Source organism: Rissa tridactyla, chromosome 2 (genome assembly GCF_028500815.1).
Source record: "Rissa tridactyla isolate bRisTri1 chromosome 2, bRisTri1.patW.cur.20221130, whole genome shotgun sequence".
Lineage (NCBI taxonomy): Eukaryota > Metazoa > Chordata > Aves > Charadriiformes > Laridae > Rissa > Rissa tridactyla.
The window spans coordinates 118,109,112-118,131,965 of record NC_071467.1 but is presented as its reverse complement, the minus strand read 5'-3'; the positions used below and the strand labels follow the sequence as shown (position 1 = coordinate 118,131,965).

Genomic DNA, 22,854 nt, shown 5'->3' with positions numbered 1-22,854 from the left:
ATTTGTCTTTCCAGTGGAAAGAAAAGGATGTATGAAGTCATTCAAGAGACCATCGAGCTCGATTTCCCACTTTTTGTTGCCAAGATCTTCAGCTATGTGGCAAATCCAGGACTGATCATACCTGCAATTCTGCTCATGATGTAAGTTTTCCTTATAACATATGTGCCTGGCTGGGGGGAGCAGGTTGGAAAAAATCGCTGGGATGTCAGTGAGATCTGCATACAGCTTCTGCTGAGATAATGGCCCATACAAGGGTAGAGGCATTCTCCCTAACCTCCCCTTGCCCAACACAGTTTCCCAAAATTTAATTTCCTGACCCAGTTAAACAGAACCATGTAGACGAAGCACATTGCTGACAGAGGCCTTGTGGCTATCATCAAAGCCGTCACAGCTTCCACAGGCAAAAATTTTCAGTAGCCAGCAGGAAATAAATGGACAGTCTCAGCCTGGTGCCTTGTGGAGAAGCAATTTCTGTCACAGCTGGTGGTATTTACAGCACTGCCAAGCCAGGCATTCAAAAATTACACATTCCAAAAATATGAAGAGGTGTCGGTTTGGTTTGGGTTTTGGGGTTGTTTTCTTTCCTCCTCCCTCTCTCTCTCTCTCTCTCTCTCTCTCCCTCCCCTCCTCCCCCCCCCCCTCCCCCCTAATAATACATCTGGAATTTTTTTCAGTGCTATCTGAACATTTCCGTTTTGAAACCACACTTAATTCCTAGCACCCTCAGCAGCACTAGGACCAGGACGGTCCTCTTTTTTTCTTTTTTAAAGAGATATTTTTGGCATTGTTCCCAGGATTTCCATAGCTATCAAAATGAGCGTGAGAGCTGGCAACAAATTATACAGGCAGCTTTGAACACTCCAGACTAAACAGTGGGAGACACAGGGAGGTTTAGGGAGCATATTACATATGCTTGGCCTGCTCAGACTCTTCTTCGGGCATCCACACACATCAGAGATAGGCCTCTGGGCTGATCCAGTATAGCCACTCTTGGGCACTGCGGTCCTTCATGCTGAATAGGTTACACTGAAGATAATGCCATTATATTAAATCAAATACAAGTTCCCATGTTATGAAGTTTCTTATAGAAACAGCCTGAGAAAAATCCCAATTAAACTGAACATGACCTGTCATCCTTCTACCTGCCTCAAATTACTTACTCATTTTAACCTAAATAAAGATGATCAGATACTGTAACTCATGCAGGTAGAAGAATCAGATCAGAAACATGTAGGAGATGAGAAGTCTCACACCACATCTCTAGTATGGCCAGGCATATTATTGAGTTATTAGCTCTGTTCCTGAGGGCTTCACAGTAGCACTAGCAGATGCTACCACAAAATGAGTTGAACACCACAGAACTAATCAACCCAAATGGATGACCTTTGCAAGAGGGCTGCAGGTCAGGTTTCTGAGGCTTTGATGTAACTCAAAAAAAGAAAGAAAAAAGAAAAAAGGTGGTGAGAGAGCAGTAGACCTTTGAAAATAATGTTTTGTTCAGTGACAGTCTCCTGCTCTTTCCTCCATTCACAGCCAGGACAGGCAACAGCACGAATCCAGTTTATGTGCTGAAGAGACACCTTTTCTCACCCTTTCCCAGTCTGGGCTATTCCCACACCACAGCCTTCCCATCTGCCTGTCTCTCCTCAAGGCACCATCTTGTCTCTGCCCTGATCCCCTCTGCAAACTGAGAGATACCCTATGTCCACATTGCCTAAAACATCCCCGTTTCCCACCCAGATACACTGCCTGTACAGCCTTTGAGGATATTAGATATTTGTGGTTTCCAGTCATTCATCTACACAGTCACAGCCCTCAAAAAGCCGGTGCCCCCATGGTACCTGGACAAGTCAGACGAACAGCCCCCCGGCAGACAATGATGGGGTCCAGCAGATGACATGGGTGTCAAATTTACTATCATGTTTCTAGCTGCTTGAGGACAAGGGAAGAGGGAAACGGGGCAAGAATAAGCAGAGATACTTCACACGTAGGCATATAACCTAATCCCATTTGGGTCAGGAGCAGGTTTTTAAGCCACGGCTTGCAGAGCTTCCTGGCAGAAGCTAGAAGCACCTTACTGCGTCAAGGGAAAGGAGAAAGAGATTCTGATCTACTGTGCAGACTAGAGAAGGACAGTGACCCACTGTCTCTCCCCAGCTCTTGGGAAGCAGTAAATCAGAGAAGAGGGGTGCCAGTGCCACACAGCATCCATGCTCAGCAGCTCAAGCATAAGGGTGAATCCCCAGGCTCATTTTAGAGGTGGTAAGATCTAAAAGCCCCCATTAAAAGTGGATAAACTCCATTTGCTAATGCTCACTTGAGTTCCCAGCAAAGTTTACAGCTCCTCATGCTACTGCTCACAGTCGGACCAGGACATGGCTTTGCTCTGCCTTTTCTGGCAGCTGGACTAAGTAGCGTGCATCAGAAGGTCAATAGCAAATCCAGCACATCTGTAGGACCCGCCCAGGACACTGGCACGCACCTTGGAGGATCACCCAGGCTGCTTCAGCATTGCCGAGTCCTGGCCTGAACAACCCAGTCCAAATCTGCCCGACTGCCTGCAGATTTGAACTGCAGCAACGGCATCCCCCCAAATCCCCTTTCTGTGGCACTATCCCTTCCCCTCTCCCTCCCAAGACCCCCTAAGGGCAGCTCAATCTCGGACAAATTCAACCTCCCTTGAACAAAAAGCCAAGGATAGAGGAAACTCAGGCTTTGCCTGCAGACAGAGCAGGCTCATGTCTCACAGCATCTGGGAGAAGGACCTGGTGAGTTCACACCCTTGCCATCAATTCCCAGTTAAACATAGGATTCAGCAGGGGAGGAAGCTGTGGTGGTTGGAAACAATGCTGGCTGCTGATACAGAGGGTGAGAAAGGACTGAAAAAGGAATGGGAATGGATTTGTTCAGCTACTCAATGAACTTTAGAAGGCAGCTCAGTAACAGAGCGCACGGCACCCCAGATGGCTTTCAACAGGCAGATTCAGTTATCTTTATGAAAACAGGGGTGGCTCCAGGCACTTGTGTCCTGGCTGGTCACAGCAAAAATAGCAGAGCAGCACCAAAGCCCCGGAGTACGAAGCAATATGTCCTAGGCAAGAAATAAAACTATTGCATCCTTAGAGAAGATCAAAAATAACAGTTTCCAAACTCACCAAGACTGAGTTTTGGGTTAGTACCAGGCAAAAAGAAGCAAATGTGTTTCCTTCAGACAGACCCCTGCAAAAAGCCTCAAGAAAGGCCATCCAAAATACTCCCTCCTGCGCTCTCACCTGGAAACCAATATGCTGGTACATGGTGCCTTGTTGGGCTTAGAGTCAGGCACTCTGCTGACAAAATCCTTGAGCCTGGTTTAAGGATGCTGAATCTGGGCTGAAGCCACACAAGCATGTTACGAACACCACCAAGGAAACCTTTTTTTTTTTCTGCCTTTTTTTTTTCTTTTTTCTCTCCTTCTTTTACAAGAGAATTTTCTACTTTATTTTTAAAAAAAAATAAATAAATCTAGTAGTGAACTGAACGGCTGGTGCCTTTCCTGGGAATGGCTCAGAGTTGCTGAGCAGATGATGTTTATAATTTAGAAGAATAAAAGTGCTCTACAAAAGCAGGAGGAGACATTTTTGACAACCAAAATATTACTGGCTGGCGAGTGGCAGCAGTGGCGAGACAAGCCCCAGATGCTTGGGTGGGTTTTAAAACACGCGCCTCTCTGTGCGCCAAAGGCTGGCTGCCAGCACGCCCTCTCCCATCCCACTTGCCTTTCAGTTCCCTCCAGCTTGGCTCGGTTTTCCCCTGGCTTTGGCCTGCCCTTTTTGCAGAAGAAAGGATCAAAACCAAAGCCAGCGGCTCTGCTTCGACCTGGCTCCTGCTCACCCTTGGTACCTGTCTCTGCTTGCTCCTGATGGCCGCTTCCCGGGATGCGGGAGGCAGCTGGTCCTGGTCGGGGGGAAAGACAGACTGTGCCTCGAGGACTGTTGCCTGCCACTGTTTTTCTTGTTTCCTAGTTGGTACATTTTCTTAAGTGACTTGGTGCCTGTTTTGTTTTTCCTTTGAGCCATTGAGAAAGCCACATGTTTTATCAGCTGAGTTGGTTTTTCATCCATGTGTTGAGTTGAATGGGCTCACCACCAAGGAAAGACCCAAGGGCCAAAGCTGGTGCAGAGGAAGCAGAGGGAGCCCATGGCCAGCCAAGGGGGAGGCAGGAGAGCAGGGTGGTCATTTTTCTTCTATCTGAGCAGAACTGAGCTGCTGGACTGGCTCAGCCCATCTTAGCTGACGGTGCCACAAGGCAGCCTGAATTTTTCCTAAGCCTTGAGCCTCTAAAGGCAGTTTAGAGACAGGTGATGGGAAAACTAGGTATTAGAAGGTAGGCAAAAATTAAACCTTCCCTGCCTGTGAAACTTTCTCTCTCCCCTGATCCTGTCACTACAGCAACACGTTTGTTTTTGCAGCCTCGCCATCTATTACCTAAACGCGGTGGCTGAAGCATACCAGCGCGCCAATGCAGAGCTGAAGAAGAAAATGCAAATGGTAAGTATTGATCTGGCAAAGCCATCTTTGAAATACCACGCACTTCAAGTTTAACATGCAACATATGCTTTCAAATTGCTCTTCACTTCTGGGCACATTAGTGACAAAAGGGGAAGGTGCATTTTAGGCTTGTTCAGTCGTCTCTGACGGCATTTAATGGCTAACTGCAAAGAGTGGTCACATGCCATAAGAGGTTGCTATTTCGTACATCAAAACTGCAGTGAGTTTTCCCATAAACTGCGTTTTCCACCTACAAAAATAAGTTACCTCAAAGTTCCAGTAAAGTTTTGGAGCCTGAGATTTCCCAGGGACAATGATAAGCCTACCAAAACCACAGCCAGATTTCGTACGAGCTGAAGAGCAAAGAGCCATAAATAACAACACAGCAATAACATTTTTTTTACCAGTAATTCTCAAAGCACTTTACAAAGGAGGCTGGTGTCTGCCTCTGCCACGCAGACGAAAAAAGCAAGATACAGGCAGATGCAATGACTCAAATTAGCAGGGTAGGATTTGGACGTCATGATATTCAGAACTGGGAGAGGCTGCAACACGCAGAGGGCCATAACGCAGGCACCCCTGAACCAATATGAATTAGGTCTGGCAGCAGAATAGCTGCAAAAGCACAGCTCTACTCAGATAATGAGTCCCAATGAGGAGCAGCAAAGGTGTCCTGCTACCAGGGCCTGCGCTGGTATGGCAGCACCAGTTTCCCCCAGAGTTTTACTGGTGGGTCTCTATACTCTGTGCTGTTTTCTACTACATAGATGTGTCCAAAGTTTTCAGCCTTGCATCAGGAGAGGATATACTGCCATCAAAGGATTGGTATCAGCCATTTTACTGATACAAGGCAGGATCCAAGCCAAGGAAGCAATGCCACATTAAGCAACGCAGTGCTTAAAGAGGAGATCGGTGCAACATTAAAAGCAAGGATGTGAGTACTGAGAAATGAGACCCCATAAATTACATCTAAACGCTCAGATTCTATTCAAATTCAAACTAATCATTCATGCACGTGGCTTAAAACAAGGATCTTAGCGCCTAGGGCATCCTGAAGTGTTGCAAGAGTTGAACAAATGCTACAGCACGCTCAGACTTAGGGTCTCATAGTCTATTTCAGGCTGCACAAACTGGTTGTGATAGGAGTTTAAGGGAGCACAAAACCCCACGGAGGGGTCACAAAGCAGGGCCCAGCGCTACCCAGAGGAATGGAAACATCTCCAGACAAGCACCTGCCTTTGCACGGACCTCATGTATCTTTGTCCTGCAGGCACCTTAGGTTTGCTGAGGCAGCCAAGCCTGGCGAGAAGGGTATGGTACACAGCAGGGCGGGGGAAAGAGAGGGCATCAGCACAGCCCCACTGCTCAGGGAGTGAGGGTTGGGAGCTGCCTGGTCATGCCAGGAGTTGAGAGCAGTTGGAGCCCACCAGAGACCTCCACGCGATGACCTGCTGAGCTCAGAGAGATCTGCTGTGGCTGCCCCCAAAGGCTGCCAGGTTTGTTGAATGGAAGGAAGCTGCTCTGTGGGTTGGGACCTCTCAGCTGCAGCAAGGCCATGAGCCACCTTGGACCCCGTGGCTCCAGCACGCGGTCCCCTCCATTGGCAGATCACCCTTTTGGGAGGAGGGATGGAGATGGAGTGGAGTCAATCTAAGCTTTCTCACTGCACGAGAGAGGGCTGCCTCCCCCTTCTCTATCCAGCATGCTTGTCCTGAGCAGAAGCAACTCCCAGGTATTTTCTTCTCTCTGCCATCCAGAAGGAAGTCTTTTGAAGATCTAAACGTATGCAAGTAAAATTGAAGACAGCCTTACAGCCCATCCCCACGCTGCCATGCCTTCTTCCTCCTCCTCCGGCATTTATCACTGATGCTCTCCCTCCCAAGAGGTCCACATTTAAAACAAACCAAAACCCTAGGGAGGGCAGATTGACAGTGGCAGAAACAACAGACAGCCTGGTAGACCTAAACCATGTTATCAGCAAGTGTTTTGCCCTAACAGGAACAGAGCTGTCACTTCCCAGGCTCTCGATCCTGTCTGGGATGTGCTTTCTTTCCGTAAAACCCTTGGTCACCGGACCAAGATTCAGCAAAGCTGAACTTGGTAAAGAGATTACATTCGTACCAACAAACACCTAGACAGGCCAACCATGACACCAGGCCACCATTTCATGGATTGCGTCTGCAATTTCAAACTAAACCTGATGCTTCTTATCAACTTAGCAACGCGAAGAGGAGAAAAACAAGAGAAATAACAAAGCCAGCACCAACCCCATGCTGCAAGATCTGGAGGATTTACTTACACCAAGTACGAAGAACGAAACTCACCCCAAACAAGCAGAAGGTAAGAACTAAACAACACCGTTCCCCCACCCCCACCCCACCCTTCCTGAAAAGACTCCTTTTGTCAGCAAATGATGACTGGGAAGGACTGAGAAACTGGGGCAATACACATTTGCAAGGGATCTGACGAGTCTAGCACAGATTTTGTGCGCTTACAAGAGGCCACCTGACAGTGGACATGCACGAAGGGCATGTTTTTAGATTGGATTACATCTCACACAGGCTTATCACAGTGTGGGAATTGTCATCCAAAATTACAACTCAAATCCCAGCTGTCAACCATGCTGATCATGATTATTTCAACCAACAATTTATTCTGGAAACAATGCTGAAACTCCAGCGCTGTTTCTGGGCTGATGAGTCAAGACAGACACAGACTTCTTCCGAATTGAGGTTTTCATTGGAAAATTCATTATGAATGAGACAAAAGCTTTTGTTAGGACTGCATCAGTCTTAGGGCAAATAAATGCACGCAGTAAGCTCTGCCAAGAAGGTCTGTGGCTGGGTAGAAGCATGCAGGAGGAGGCATTGGCACCAGGGTCCGGGCACTCTCAAGGAAGGCAGATCCTCCAGGCTCGGTCAGAACAAGCCCTTTCCTGACCAACAGAGCCTCCTGCTCTCATTTGTGAGAAACAGTGCAACACATGTGAAAGATCTTTAATTTTTCTTAGCGCAGATGAGGAAAGCAGACTAGTATCATCATAACCATCTGGCATTTAGATGGGCTGTTTCTTGGAGAGGCTGAGATGAGCTGGAAAGTTCAGGCCAACCCAATACAGATTCCCCCCAGAGCAGACCCATGGCACTCGTTTACATGGAAATAGCGATGGCAGCATTATGGGTCCATTGAAAATAGAGACTAAAATCACCAATTACTCATGGTGCTCACAAGCCTAGATGAGTACCAGCATGGCTGGTAGGACTATCATCTCTTATAAATGCATCAGTAAGAACCTGCAGAGAGGACTCGGGCAGCAGAGGCACGTACTGGCTGTTGGCCAGGGGCTAACAGTCTTATTTATGCTTTCTTCACTCAAACACAAATCCCCAGACACTTGGGTTATTGCAATGCAGAAGAAACAGCAGCCACTGGGGAGAGGAAGGCAAGCAGTGTTTGCTCTCAAGAAAATAACATTCATAATCTTTGCTCTAGACAAGAAAATAGAGTCGCCTAATAAAACCAGCCCTACCGGGAAACAACGCAAAACAGCAGCCCTGGATGGCAGCCCCATGACTGGTGGGAGAGGAGCAGCATTCGCCCCACCGCCGCACGTGTTCGTTACACAGCCACCGACACTGGGTGTCCGACCACCCTACCCTGGCCAGCCCAGGCCAAGGGGACACCCAACGGGACCAGTCCATGGAAGAGGGAGAGGACAGCCACGCTACTCACATCCTGCTTGATAAACTCAGCGATGTTTGTCCTGTTTGATATTAAAAATAGAGGTGCTGCATGAGCTATCGTAGTTTTAGTAGGAAATGATTACTGTATGTTGGGCATCCACTCGTGACTGGCTCTATCTATCCGACACTGGCTCTGTCTAAATCAGCTTTGTTTAGAAATACTTTGCAGTTGAAACCCTTAATAGCCGTGCTGATTTTGATCATGAAGGAGAAAGGAGGAGATCAGGATGAAAAGTCAGCCATGGCATTGCTAAATTACTACATGCAGAAGGCAGCCCTGTGGCCACAAACAGCGGCACGGTGAGCTCGCTCTGGCACGACCACTTGTGTTCCCCTTCAAAGGCTTCTTTAGTTAATAAAAAGTAGCATGAGTTTACCTAGCATTTCAACAAAGGTGGTATTGTGGGTTTTTTTTTCCTGTCCCTCAACGTGGGGAATTAAGAATTCTTTTTAAAACGTTAAGCATCCCTTCCCAGCTGCACAGCAGCCAATACTAGGAGTAGAGCACTCCTCCTAGGCCAGCACAGGAGGAGGTTTTGTCAGCTGTATTTCCTTCAGCCTACCACCTCCAAATGTTCATCTTTTTTGTTTGAGCCCCACTGCGTATCTCACTACCGCTTTCCCCGAGCTCCCGTTCTGCTCCTCTTTTCGTAGTCTGTCAACAGTTATTGCACCATTATTTCAATCCCTAAGACTTCTAATTTGGAACACCACCCAGCACAATTGAGAGACTAAAAGTGCTTTGGCCTAGTTTCCAATTATAATTAGTTAGAAATTTTTGGTGCAATTTAAGCATCATATCTTCCACATCTGCAGAGCTAAGACCTAGGACTTCCCAGGACTCCATGGCAGGTCTTCTCTGGGTTGTCCTGCTCTTTTACGCCTAAATTTGTTCCTTTTTTTGACACAATCCCATCCCAGCCACCTTAGATCTGATGTTCACATATGTGGTGGTGTTCTTAAAAATTTCCGTGAAAAATAAACTCATGTTCATCAGTAAAAACAAATCCATAAATACAGCTTGCAACAATTCCACTACAGCTGAGACATTTGGGACTAAAAAGTTCTCACCTTGCATTTTCCCACTAAATGCAAATATGTTCAGGACAGGAAACTTAGTAACTTATTTCTCCTCTATGGCTTGACAGAGCACAGAGCATTTGACCTTCAGCATAGGAATTTCCACCTTGGAGGAACGGGGCAAAGGGGTCCAGTTAGATAGAATGTGAAGCAACACGGAAAAGGATTCCCTTTTTCAAGTCCAAACCAACAAAAGTATTTAAGCTTTTAAATTCCCTGTAGGAATTAAGAGCTTAAACGTTGTGCTGCGCTTACTTGTAGAGACGTAGCTCGTTTTTTGATGTCTGTGCTTTATAACACAGACCAGAACCCTAGAGAAGTACTTCCAGGAGACACAAGTGAGAGCCAAATAAAAGGAGAATCCAGAATTTCGTCAAAAATGAAATCATTGCATTTTGCCTTCAAATACAGAAAAGTCAATTAGATATTTGTAGAAATAGCTGTCCCTGGCGGTTTGGCTGTTCCCAGGCATGCTGCAATAATCAGGGTTGGTCATTCTCCCAGGGAGCCTCCACGTGGGAAGCTGCTCATCAGATTTGTTTCCTAGTCTTGGAAGGACATTCCTCGGAGCCAGGTCTCACAAATAAAGTCTTGTCTTGCCTCTTCTCTGCAAGAGTTGTTGGTGCAACACAGCTGCAGTTGCCTCTCCTGACACCTCCATCTGCAGAGATACCCAGTCATTGAACTGGAGAAAAGTCAGACAAGAGAAGGCCTTTTTTCAGGAGACAGACGCTGTTGTCCCCCATCCTTCTCCATGGGTGTCCATAGAAAATATTGGTCAGAAAGCACTGGGGAAGGTTTTGCCAGCCTGCTAATCCAGGAGGACGTCACAGAAACAACCCAGTGCCCTGATTTCAGCCCAGCCAGTCTGCCCTGCAGACTCCAGTATCTTAGGGAATGGATGCATAACAAGGAATAGGATTTCCCTCCTCTTAGCTCCTCATCTCACATTATCACATGATTTGTAAAGGGGAAACATAGCTTCAGATCTCACTCACCTCTGCTAGAAAACAGAAAGGGGCTGTAAATGTGCACGTGCCCATGTGTGTGCACACGTGAAAGAAAAGTGGAAAATACATCGATTTATTTATTTGCACAAGGAATATAAGGGCAATAAGAAACATTACAAAGAAGCCATAGAGAACTCCAGACAGGTTTTCAAAACCTGAGAAGCTGAAGCAGACTTACATGGACACCGAGTAACTATTCCAGGATTTCCATGCTCTCTGAATCAGGCCCCCGAGACCTGCAATAATACTGAGCATTACAAAGAATTTAATCATCTCTGGAGCACACAACTGCCCATTAGCTAATTAATCTTTTTAAGGTTTGGTCACCTCTAATTACAATACATTAGGTTCACCCATTGATCAATGTCTTTTGCAAGCTCGGAGGCTTCAGGATACAAGGGCGATGGTATCAGCTAGACAACAATTTCTGCAGACCAGTCACAACTTTCTTCACCAAGTCCAATTCACAACGGGGTCCCCCGTTAGAGCACACCAGTTGTGAAGGGTGTAAAAATGCCGATCCTTGGTCTTCATATTGACTGACATTATTATTTGGCTCTCTGAGTTTTGAGCCTATTTACCAGTTACTCACATGCAACTGGAGGTTAAACCTCACAAACTCCCAGGAGCATTCAGTAGTGTTTGGTTTCATCCCTATTTTTCTATTGTTAGGAACTGCAATATGTACTTGCCTGAGAATTCAGCATTGATTTTAATTTTTTTTTTTTCCACCCCTCCTCCCCTGACATTTATTGAAAGACTGAAAGCATCCCAAGCTTCCTCTGGGGCTCAGACTAACTTCAAGAGGAAAGAAAAAAAAAAAAAAAAGAAAATCTCAGTGGAGTGTAGTGGGAGCCTCTTAGTAACATCTCACACAGCACACAGTTTGCATTCATACATGACTGGAAAAGCCCTCTGCATTGCAAATTTTTCACATCTTCTATTGCCACTAGCTCAAATGCTGCATCCAAAAGGTTTTGGTAAAAAACAAGGAAATACCTCAGCTTAATTCTTTTATTATTCTTCTCACCGAAGGCTTGTTTTTAAACAGGCAGCTCTCATGGGCATCAGTTTTTAGTTTGCATGGCCAGACAGAGCATAGAAAGATTGAGCACCTGCTCAGCGCTGCTGATGAACAGGAATATCAACAAAATAAAAAGTAAAATTCAAAAAGGCAATTTTTCAAAACACATGTGGCTAAACACAAACTGTGAAAGGGATGCCAGCGTGCACACTTCTCTTAGGGTAAAGAATACCATTCAACCGTTTCCCTCATACTGTGCTCGGCCGTGGTGCGAGATAAACTGCTTTCTGAACTCATAATGAACAGAAAATAGTAGACACTACAAAACAGGTTTGCTCATAAAGCCAGAAAAGTGATCCAAATATCTCATGTACCATGCAAAGAGTACACTGATTTTTGCATTCAGGACAACAATACTAGGGCCTTGGTTTCTCCAAAGCAGAAAAAAAAAAAAAAAAAAAATCAGCTTTTCACTCCAGAAGGAAAATAAGTTTCTTCCAAAAGAGAACTTCAAAACATTTGAGCCTGTATTTTCAGGTTGCTTATATGAAGCTTTCCAATGAGAGAAATGTTGCACAGCACTGCTCGTGGCAGGGGGAGAAGGGTTTCTTCATACCAGCTAACTAACCAGTGTTGTGGGGAGAGATTTTTGGTGTCTTTCAAGATACCAAGGAGAGATGTCCTCTGCATGTTAAAGCTAAAGAAATCACTCAACCAAAAAAAAAAAAAAAAGGCTCTACACACTGCAACAGCCACCACAGGAGCAGGAGCCATGAGGTGCACCAGCACCCTCGGAGACACCTTCTCTGACAAATCCAGGTGAGGAAGACAACTGACAGCCGTTTGTCATGCACAGAGAAACTTCCCAGTGATAGAGACCGGTATTTTTGCAGCTTATCCCACCCCATAAAGCACGCTACGCAGCACACCCAGTCGAGCAGGGCCTCTGACAGTGCCAGGAGCACCACAATGGCTTCCACGCTGGTGAAGATGCACTAAGACTCGATCTAATCATAGAACGTATTGGGTTGGAAGGGACCTTTAAAGGTCACCTAGTCCAACCCCGCTGCAGTGAGCAGGGACTTCTTCAACTAGATCAGGTTGCTCAGAGCCTCATCAAGCCTGGCCTTGAATGTCTCCAGGGATGGGGCCTCCACCACCTCTCTCGGCAACCTGTTCCAGTGTCTCACCACCCTCATTGTAAAGAACTTCTTCCTAATGTCTAATCTAAACCTACTCTGCTCTAGTTTAAAACCATTGCCCCTCGTCCTATCGCTACATGCCCTTGCAAACGGCCCCTCCCCAGCTTTCTTGTAGGCCCCCTTCAGGTACTTACTGGAAGGCCACTATAAGGTCTCCCCGGAGCCTTCTCTTCTCCAGGCTGAACAACCCCAGCTCTCTCAGCCTGTCCTCACAGGAGAGGTGCTCCAGCCCTTTGATCATCCTTGTGGCCCTCCTCTGGACCCGCTCCAACAGGTCCATGTCCTTCTTGTACTGAGGGTCCCAGAGCTGGACACAGTACTCCAGGTGGGGTCTCACGAGAGCAGAGTAGAGGGGGAGAATCACCTCTCTTGACCTGCTGGCTGCTGTTCTTTTGATGCAGCCCAGGACGCGATTGGCCTTCTGGGCTGCAAACACACATTGTTGGCTCATGTCCAGCTTTTCATCCACCAGTACCCCCAAGCCCTTTTCCGCAGGGCTACTCTCTATCACCTCATCCCCCAGCCTGTATTGGTAACAAGGATGTCTCACTTGACCCCAGCAGGCCACCCACCTCTCTGCACCCCAGCACGCCTGGACACCTCTCCGTGACTATATATCAGGTGCTTTTGCTGCCACTGAAGCAGGTCAGATGCAGACCTTTGAAGCCTGACCCCACTGCATGTTTAAACCACGTCTCTTCAAAGCAGCGATGTCCTGACAAAAGCACGAAGTGCTTACCGAAAGGCTTTAAGGAGTGATCCCCCCATTTTGATTCATGCTGCATGCAATGTTATCAGCTCTCTGGCCTGACAGCCGTGGGGATTTTTTTCCCCCCTCTGTCACGCTTTTCTTGCCGCTTGCCTAAACGCCAAGGCAGCAGCTTGTCCTTTGGCAGGTGGCAGCCCGGTTTCATCGGCAGCCAAGGCTTTATAGCTCAGAAATGCTCAAACACAGTTTTTCCCTAGGGGGGGAAAAAGGCATCTCTGGAAACCAAGGATTTCTAGGTCCTGGCCTGTTTCTCACACAGCATAGTCGTCATTGCTGAACCTCAATCCAGCATCATGTTGACTACACCAACACAACGCTATGCTGCGGCAAGCTGACGGGGGAAGGCTTGACTTTGCTGCAATCATTCATTTCCAATCACAGGACACAACTCCTGGGTCCAACTCAGCCACCTATAGACATGCAAAACCAGCAGTGAACACGGCCTCTAAATCTTAAATTGGTACCACAACGTGCTACCCAGGAATACCCTTCTCCTCCATGCACTCAGCAAACAGAGGCCAGTAAGCGCCCGCATGTCAGAACATGGTCTGCACGTATCCACACAGGCACTGAGATAGAGATGAGCGGATTTTGAAATGTTTCAGGATTGATACTGTCTTCTGCACCACTCCTTCATGATTCACAGCAAAACTGAAAAGCACTGAGGCGAGGGGATGCATTTGCAGCCGGTGAGCCGAGCATCCTCCCGTGGCAGCATGCAGGCAGAGGGAGGAGATCCCACAGCTACCCAAGGACAGACGGAGAGATGCCATTTCCCAGTAGGCAAAAGCTGAGTGCGCGTGTATCAGCATCAAAACCCCACGAAAAGACCAGATGGGCAAAAGCCACCCGAAGGTGGTAGAGCAGCGACCACAGAGGGTCTCCCCCACCTCCTGGGAACCAGACCCAGGCAGAAGAGCACCAGCTGGACACAAGAGCCCCCAGAGGCTCATGCCCAAGGGAATCTGAGCAGGATTTAATGTCATTTAACCCAGCTCACAGAGCTGGGAAATCATGAGGGTTTGGCTCCAGGTGTAGCAAGTGGATGGGTTAGAAATTCAGCAGCCCCACGTGCCCCTCAGGGCCAGCACGGGGGTATGCACTGCACCCACCACTGCTGCTGCATACACGCAATGAAAAATTTTTTGCAAGGAAACAGCTGTAGGATGTTAAAGCAGGAATAGAGGCAAGGGGAGCTTCTCTGGTGGGAAGCAAGCTATGCTTGCAGAAGATGCCAATGCCATCTCACTCCAAGCAATGTGGGAGGGAGAAAAAAAAAATAAAAATAACTTGAGCTCAGTTGAAGATAAAATAAAAACAACCACAGTGCCATAGCACTGTTACCAGGACTGCTCGAGGATGGGCAAACCATAACAGGGATGAAACGTGCAGATTAGGTTAGCAGTAGGTGGAACATTGTTAAAAATGAGTTAGTAACCCCATTTTACTGGGGAACAGCAGCTACAGAAACATCCCAAGCAGCTGTTTCCTCCCCCTTTCTCCATTTTCCCTCCTTCAAAGCAAATCTGTTTAGGTGAACCTGCAAAAGGCTACCGATCCTAACCTTCCTCTAATTAAGAAACATTTGACAAATATGGGACTTTTTTTTGCATAGCAGCTGCAGTAAGTAATTCAGTGCCTAAGCAGATGTTTAGGATCTTCAAAATATGAAGGTTATTATCAGATTTATTTAAATCAGGTACTGAAAGGACTCAGGGCCAGGCAGAGAGAAAAAAAATAAGCAAAACCATAATAAAAAACATGCCTTCCTCATTAGCCGGAGCACTTTCCTACAGCAGCTTGGGCACAGCTGTACGACCACTGCCTGAACACGAAGCGGAGCTTCTCTGCCATCCCAGCAGCACCACTGCAGCTTGGGGTCCCCAGCTCCACCAGCAGCTGCTGCGGCGGGGGAACGGCCCCAAGGGCTGCAGGGATTTTGCAGAGGGCCCCACCAAACCGAGCTACTGCTTCCCAGGAAGCCCAGCACTTTTTGGAGGAGAAGGCTGCGGAAACATTTGAACACTGCATATGCAGATATAACTAATGAGCCACTGGCAAGCTTTCCCTTACAAGCAGCTGCAGCTCAGCTCAGCCTCGGAAGCTCTCCGCGGCTCCTGCTCAATTTTCCACACATCTGCCTTTGTCCCTGCATAGGATGGGCTTCTGCCACAGCAGCAGAGAGCCAGCAGTGGGGAAACCTCTGCCTTTGCATTGCCCTGAGCATTGACCTATGGAGACAGAGCCAGTTCCCTCACGCAGAAGCAGTGGAAGTCTGCTGTAACCCATCTCCAGGGAAAGCCAAACGTCTTGCACATGCCCTTTCAGCCACTTACATCCCCTCAATGCCGGTAACATGGGTGGTAAGTAGCTTTAAAGACCTTTTGCTGGCTCTGAAGGGCTGATGTAGCTCTCCTGGAACAGGACAAGTCTCCACCTGGGTATGCATTGCTGCCAAGGTGCCACCGAAGTAAAAGCCAAATATTGTATTTGAATCTGTTATCCACCAAACAGCCAGAACCATCACTTCATCAGGGATGAAACAGACATACATTGCTTACAGCACTCCTCCAATGTAAAGTCCAGAAGAAGAAACAAATACCCATCTAAAAATATAGGTGGGTTGCATGTAGCTAGAATAGGGGGTTTTGGGTTGGACTTTGGCGCGGGCAGCATGCAAAGCTCTCATCTCTGCATTCCCACTCCAACAAGAAACGCAGCAAGACCTCACGGGCACAACCTGATCCTCTTCCTTCCAGCCTGCCACACAGCTACCATCCCCTCGGCACAGCCTGCCTGGGGACAGGCAGCCCTGGCTCCCTCCCACCTGTCACCAAATTATGCACCTCTTGGCCAAGAGGACATCCCAACCAGGTGCTGATTCAACCCCTCTTAGACACGGTTCATTTACTAATTGCATTTCAGGTTATTATCCTCCTTGGGTGAAGGGGAGCCAGCGCTGATGCATTGGCAGCCACAAGCCGCCCGCAGATGGCACGGTGCCCCTTTCCTGGCGCATCCCGGCCTCGCCTTCAGAGGGAATAATGAGGGATGAATGAAAATAATGTCTTTTTAAATTGCTCCACCTGGCTGCAGGTGAGAAGGGAGCCTCAGGGTGTTTTGGGGGACAACAAGCCACCAGCCTGAAGCTCAGAGCCCCTATTGCCAGGGATGCCCTAAACAGGTCCACAAACACCAACACAGTGGGACAGATCTCCTTGCCCCTGCAGTAATCCCAAATCTACCCCACGAGAAACACACTCCACCAGCACTGGAGAGGTGGGACATGGAGGCTCTGCACCTAGGCAGCCTCCATTAAACCTCACCCATCCCAGGAAGATGTACCAAGCACACGCTTGCCGCAGGGGTCCCTATGGTACTAGCAACACGTTGCCCGAGCAGCTCCCATGACAGCTAAGCTCACCCCAGCCTCAGCAAGGAAAGAGATGGCTGCTCTGCGCCTGGTCCCTACACTATTCCCCTCTGTCTTACAATGCCCCAGAGGCGGCACTCATTGTCATCCTCCATATTTTGTGTTGCAATTATCTTATTAGCAGAAGAGCCCCAAGAGTCACTAATCACAAAGCCACAGTCCCAGAAGACAGCAGAGCCTTACAGCAGCCCTCGCGTCCCGGGACACACGTGGAATCACACGCAGCCAGATGGGAGATGCGCTGCTCTAACACACGTGCCTACCAAATGGACACTAGAAGGGAAGGTCAATCTACTCTTCTTGTAATGGTAGAAGAACAGACTCCCAAGGTTTAAAATAAAAATTAAATAAATGCAAAGACTTGACACTTACCTGAGCAGAGCAACCTCCACCTTCTGGATCCCAGGGAAGCAGACCCAGCCCAGACCGACCTGCCATTGCAAAAGGACAACTCCACAGAGTGCTCATTCCACCTGGGCACCATGCAATGTTGATAACTTGCAGCATTTTATATCGCAAGTCTCAGATTTGATGTTTTAATGAAGTTCCTGCTTCTATATTCAAGGTATGGTTTGAGAAATCCCAGTTCTCATTTTGAAACAAAACTACACAGCTTTCACAGAAGTAAAATAAAATTTAAAACAAGGTGCAGGAATACCCTAGAAGTCTAGGAGGAATCCAAGCCGCGCTTAGGGAAAGAAAAATCAAGCCTTAAAAGTAACCTCAAAACTTTTCAAAGGGTTGAACCCTTGAAATCAGAAAAACTAGTTGCTAGACTTCTCAGCCCCCCTGAAGGAGCTGATGGAGGTTCCTGAGGCTGCTTGCAATATTCAGACAAAGCGGGTTTGCCTTACAAAGCCAAGAAGAAAAGCCAACAGCATACTCACTCCTACCCCACACCAGTCCTTGTGAGCAGAGGGGAGGAGACCTCCAACCCCTGGCACCTGGAGCTCGTAAGACCTTACCCAGCTGGGAGCAGGTGTGTGGCTTAAAGGAGCCTCCAGAAAAAATGCTGTGGAAAGAGAAGAGGTGGTGTTTGTTGCTTTTTTTTTTTTTGGATACATCTTCCCTCTCAAATTAAAGTGTCTAAGAGCAAAATAACAAGTGAGGGAAAATGGTACACACTCCGATTCCCTCTTTACATGTGCTGCTTATTTTTTCTCTATTTAAGCAAAGCCAACAGGTGCAGGGAATTGTATACCTGTGAGCTTTGGGAGTACTAGGGAGAAGACAAGTCACTCTAGAAATGCTGGAAGCAATAAACCAAGCAGGACGAGCTAGAAAATTTCCAAAGCATCTTCAAGTAAGAGCACTGTGTTTCTCTGCACTGGAAGCCAGCAGCATCCCACACTTGCTCCCTTAGGGAAATCCAAAAGCAAGATCAAGGTTTGCAGCTGAGCTCGGAGACAAGTTTAACACTCAGACACATATAGAAAAACAGTAGGTTTGGGGTTTTTTTTTTACAAAAACTGTATTATGTTCCCTGTAAGAGGGCACCATCCTGCTAAAGGGAAGTGAAAAATCAACAGGGCAGGCAGGGCAAGTGCCGGCTGGACCAGCTCCAACGCCAAGAGATGGAGGCTGGTGCTGAAGATGCTTCTCCACTAGTCCCCGTAGCCAGGGGATTTGCAATGGTATTAAGTCTCTCCTACAGCACTGAATAGCAGCTGGGATATTTAGGAGGGGCAGGCGATCTCTTTCACCACAGGGAGTCATCCCAAAAGGCCCAGGTGTGCTTACAAAGCAGCTTTTGACCATCCTTCCCCCGCCCTGGTGTCCGCCCTCTTCATCTCTCCAGCCAGGCCGCCAGCAGCAGCCGAAACGCGGACAAACCAGGGATAACAGCCCCATCTACCGGGGTTTTGGGAATGATCCACAACCTCGCGTTTTGCAGATGGGCAACCCATCACCGTCATCCACCTGAAACCTGAGAGGCAGGGGCGACGCTCGGGTGTTTGCCTGCCCCTAGAAAGCCACTTTTTTGTTAACGTGCCTACGTCTGAGTGGCAAAAGGCTGCTATGGTCGTCCTGACCCAGTTCAGACCCAATATCCAGGCTGTCTCCTTCACCCTCAGCATCCCCTCAGCTTTCCAGAGGTGAGCTGTCAAACAGCCTCTGGGACCAGAACCAGCTTCTTGGGCGATGCTAACAAATTCAGCTTTACAAGTGATAATAAAGAAATTTTACGGCCGCACCGTGGGTTTTCCACCCACGGTGCAGGAATGAGCAGTGCTGGTGCGCGTGGTTATGGCAAAAGTTCGTACCAGCCTTTGACACAACTGTCCTTGTGGCAGACCAGCTCCGAATTGTGCAACATGCCACCCTTCTTTCCATGCTGAGCTCCCTGCTTTGCATAACCCTACATCAAAACCTAACCTCCATATAGGGTGCGTAGGTGTATAGTCCCTTCGAACACCTGAAAGGTTAATTTTTTCAGTCCTCAGCTTCCAACTCCAGCCCATATCATATGCTTCTTCTTCTTCTGAGCTGCCTGCTGTTAAAAACCCAAGCCCCCACAGTAAGGGTGGTGGGTGGACGATGCTGCTGAAAGGTGGTCTGTGCTAGATGCACGTCTGCTGTGGTACCCCTTGATCTGCCCAAGAGTCACTGGCAAGACTGAAAATGAAGAGTAAGCTGCGTGACTCAACCCAAAAAGAGACACACTAGGTAAACTCACGCTTTAGGAACTTCATAAACTGAGGTTGAAAACATAGAATTGTCTACGTCGGGAGGGACCTTTAAGATCAAGTCGAACCACATGCAGAAGCCTAGAAAATGTATGTTCTTTCAGCTACAGAGGAAACTAAAACAAAAAAGTATCTTCATTATGTAGTTTTATTCATCAGTGACGGATGAATGTATACAGGAATAGGTATAATGACACACTTTCAAATTTGGACAGTAGAGAAATGGCAGTGAGTATTCTTAAAAATACAAGTGTTAAAAGAGCAAATAAAAACAGCTTCAGGAATCGATGTCCCAGGAGGCAAGCCATTCAAAAAAACACAGTTGTGGATAAGATGGTACATAGCAAGACCACGCCCAAGGTGTTTATTGCGGGGTGGCAGGTGTCATGGTTTAACCCCAGCCAGCAACTAATCCCCACGCAGCCACTCGCTCACTCTCCCCCAGCCTACAGGTGGAGAGAGTGGAAGATTTCTCCAGCCTGGACTTAAGCAAACAGAGCCGAGTCCGTTCGACTGTGCATAAAGCCCTTTGCTTCCTGTAAAAGAAAAGCTTTTACGTAATCCTACACCAATACTGTGGTACTAAAAATATCATGCAATTGTTTGGGCAAAGAAATGACTGGAGAGGAAAAAAAAGGAACACCTGTGAACAGTGGGGGCACATAAATTAGGGAGGGAATTAGAAACCACGCATCTCATGCATGAGATTCATGGATCACATAGCAGCGTATTAGCAAAGAGGACTCTTCATCAGCTCATTTCTCCAGAGGGATTCTGTGATGCTCAGCAACATCAGCTGGCTCCTGCTGAAACCAAACATGGAAGAGAAAGGCTACCCCAAGAAGCATATCTAGCCCAGCGTCCCGGTGTCAGCTGGGAAAGAGTTCATTTTCTTTCTAGCAATTGCAGTGAAAGGACTGTCAATAATACCTATTGTATTTAGTTGTTGCCAAGTGGTGTTTACACTATTCAAGGACTTTTTCCAGGGATTCCAAGGATGGAATGGCCAATGAAATATTCCATACCACAGACATCATGCTCAGTAGATAAATGGGGGTTAGCCAGGAGGTGGGAATCTGTGGTCACTACTCCAGACAGTGCCAGTTCACCAGGCAGCGAGTGATCTCTGTCATTATTGTTATTTTTCCTTTTCTGTTACTGTTTCCAATAAACTGTCTTTATCTCCACCCATGGGGTTTTTTTTTCTCCCTTTCCCCTCCTTTTTCCATCCAACAAACCCAAACCAAATGCAAAGAGAAGGTTGTGGAGAAAAGGAACACTGACAGACCTTCAAGGTAAAGGAGACATGGAAACAACCTCGGCCTAAGCCACCTTGGGTCAAATCAGATCAATCCATAAGAAAATGGTTACAAGTTCTCTGCTGTCCTTTTTCAACATCAACACCATCGCTGCATTTGCCAGAAAAAAAAAATGCAATAATAAACAAACCATTGTCTCTAGGAGCTTCTATAGTTCCTCTTCCTACCCCTCTTCACTGCCTGAAGAAATCATATACACAAGGTATTTGTCACATGGGAAGCTCTCACAGATGCAAGATCTCCTGCCACGTCTCTGCTGCTGCCTCCAGCCCCGTGCTGAGACCTCTCCTCCCCTGTGCCCCAGGCATGCTGAGGAACAACCTTCCTGCAACGTGCCCTCTGCCGCTGCAGCCAAGGCTGCCTGCTTTTCTAAAGGGCTGCTATTCATCTCCCCTGCAGGGCTCCAGTCAAATGAGCTCTCCTGCCCCACCTCAGTTATCCCAGAAAGGTAATTCTGAATCCACATGCAGAGATCCGGCTCCTGACTATCTTTTCCCAGGCTGCATGGATGCACCTCTTACTGGCAGTCCTTGGGCCTAAAAAAGATGCTTACCACAAAAGCCAGAGTGAGACTTGAGGAAACCCTCAGATGAAAACAATTATACACCAGAAATGTTTCAGTAACAAGTACTCGGGTGCAGCTATGGTTGATTTAAAACAGCCCCATCACCTACACAGGAGCTGTCTGGTGATTACCATATTCTCAGTACCTGGAACATATTCAAATGAAGGAGGTTACAAAACAGACAAAAAAAAGGGACAACGGTGAAACAGCAATAGCAGGGATTCAAACTACAGAGGGGTAAAACCGTGCTCCGAGTTTGGAAAGTTTTACTGTGGAAGGGTGGAAAAAAAAAAAGACCAGGGCAACAAGTTATTTTGGGCAATCTCGGAGCTGGGGAGCGAATCAGCAGCTGCTGTACAGGCTGTCCCTGGTCCAGCCACGGCACCCACCCCAGAGTCCCAAAGCCAACAGGCTCTCACCCCACGCTGAGGGGTGACAGGTGGTGCCAGACCCCAGGTGGCAGGAAGAGGCCTCCCACCGCTGGGTGCTGGAAAGCAGAGGACTTGAGGATGTGCCAGAATGACACATCTGAAAAACACAGCGCACGGAACAGAATGGAAAGGGCCCTTTCAAAGCCAAATAGTAAAGTGCTCACATACCTCTGGGCTAAATGCTGTTAATAATTAACATATCTTTAGCTGCCTTGCATTTAATAGGTAAAGACACCAGGAAAAAAGATCAGCTTCCTTTGGACAGATATTGTGCAATATACATAGCTTGCTTTAGGGTTTTTTACTGTTAATATGCATCTTACAGTAAAAGCAAACAAGTACACGTGCTACAAGACAACAAAGTTAATACATTCTTTACAGGCTGATTGTCATGGCTGAAGTTAGAAAGACTAGTGAGACCACAGCAACATGGAAAAGGGGATCCAATCTGAACACTTCTCCATTTCCAACAAAACCTGTTTCTCTTGGTGAAGAGTCTGCCTCCCATTACTGCTATTAATCACAGAAATCCTATAATCCTCAAAATAGCTAAAAGCAGATGAATTAACCTTTTTTTGAGGATCACTGCAGTATTTTTGAGGCAGAAATCAGTAACACTGATGCTAGAACAGGTGTTTCACCACAGGAGCAGCTGCCAGCTCAAGGGCTCTCCATGCCACACAGCCAGGCCACGACTCCCACCCGCACCTGGGACCACCTCACCCTGCAAACCAGTGAAACCCTGGATGGGGGCGACAGAGCGCACCTGTCTGGGGTAAGCAGAGATTCATCCGCCCACTGGCCCTGGCAGGAAAAGCAGCCCCACCTCAGACGTCACCCTGTGATGTCCACCCTCGCCTTCTGACAGCAAACAGTGAGCCGCCACGAAAGCAGCAGGCGTGGAGCCAAGGAAGGCCGGAAATGGGAACGCCACCTCAGGATGGTGCTGTAACTCCCTGGGGAGGGCAGGCAGCAGCCTACAGCCCCCAACTCCACCCAACAGGGTGAAACAGCGGTTTGCAGACCCTCCCACCCCTTGGCCAAGGACTGTGCCCCATGCT

At 47.6% G+C, this 22,854-nt stretch overlaps 1 protein-coding gene across 1 annotated transcript in view; it reads left to right on the top strand.

Moving 5' to 3' along the window:
* TMC2 (transmembrane channel like 2) overlaps positions 1–8,273 on the top strand; it is a 34,667-nt gene extending 26,394 nt beyond the window's left edge. The window contains exons 17-20 of the mRNA XM_054190581.1: positions 15–140; positions 4,452–4,530; positions 6,750–6,870; positions 8,023–8,273. Of these exons, the coding sequence (XP_054046556.1) occupies positions 15–140; positions 4,452–4,530; positions 6,750–6,870; positions 8,023–8,273 (577 nt within the window). The remainder of the gene's footprint in view (positions 1–14; positions 141–4,451; positions 4,531–6,749; positions 6,871–8,022) is intronic.
* The last annotated feature ends 14,581 nt before the right edge of the window (positions 8,274–22,854 follow it).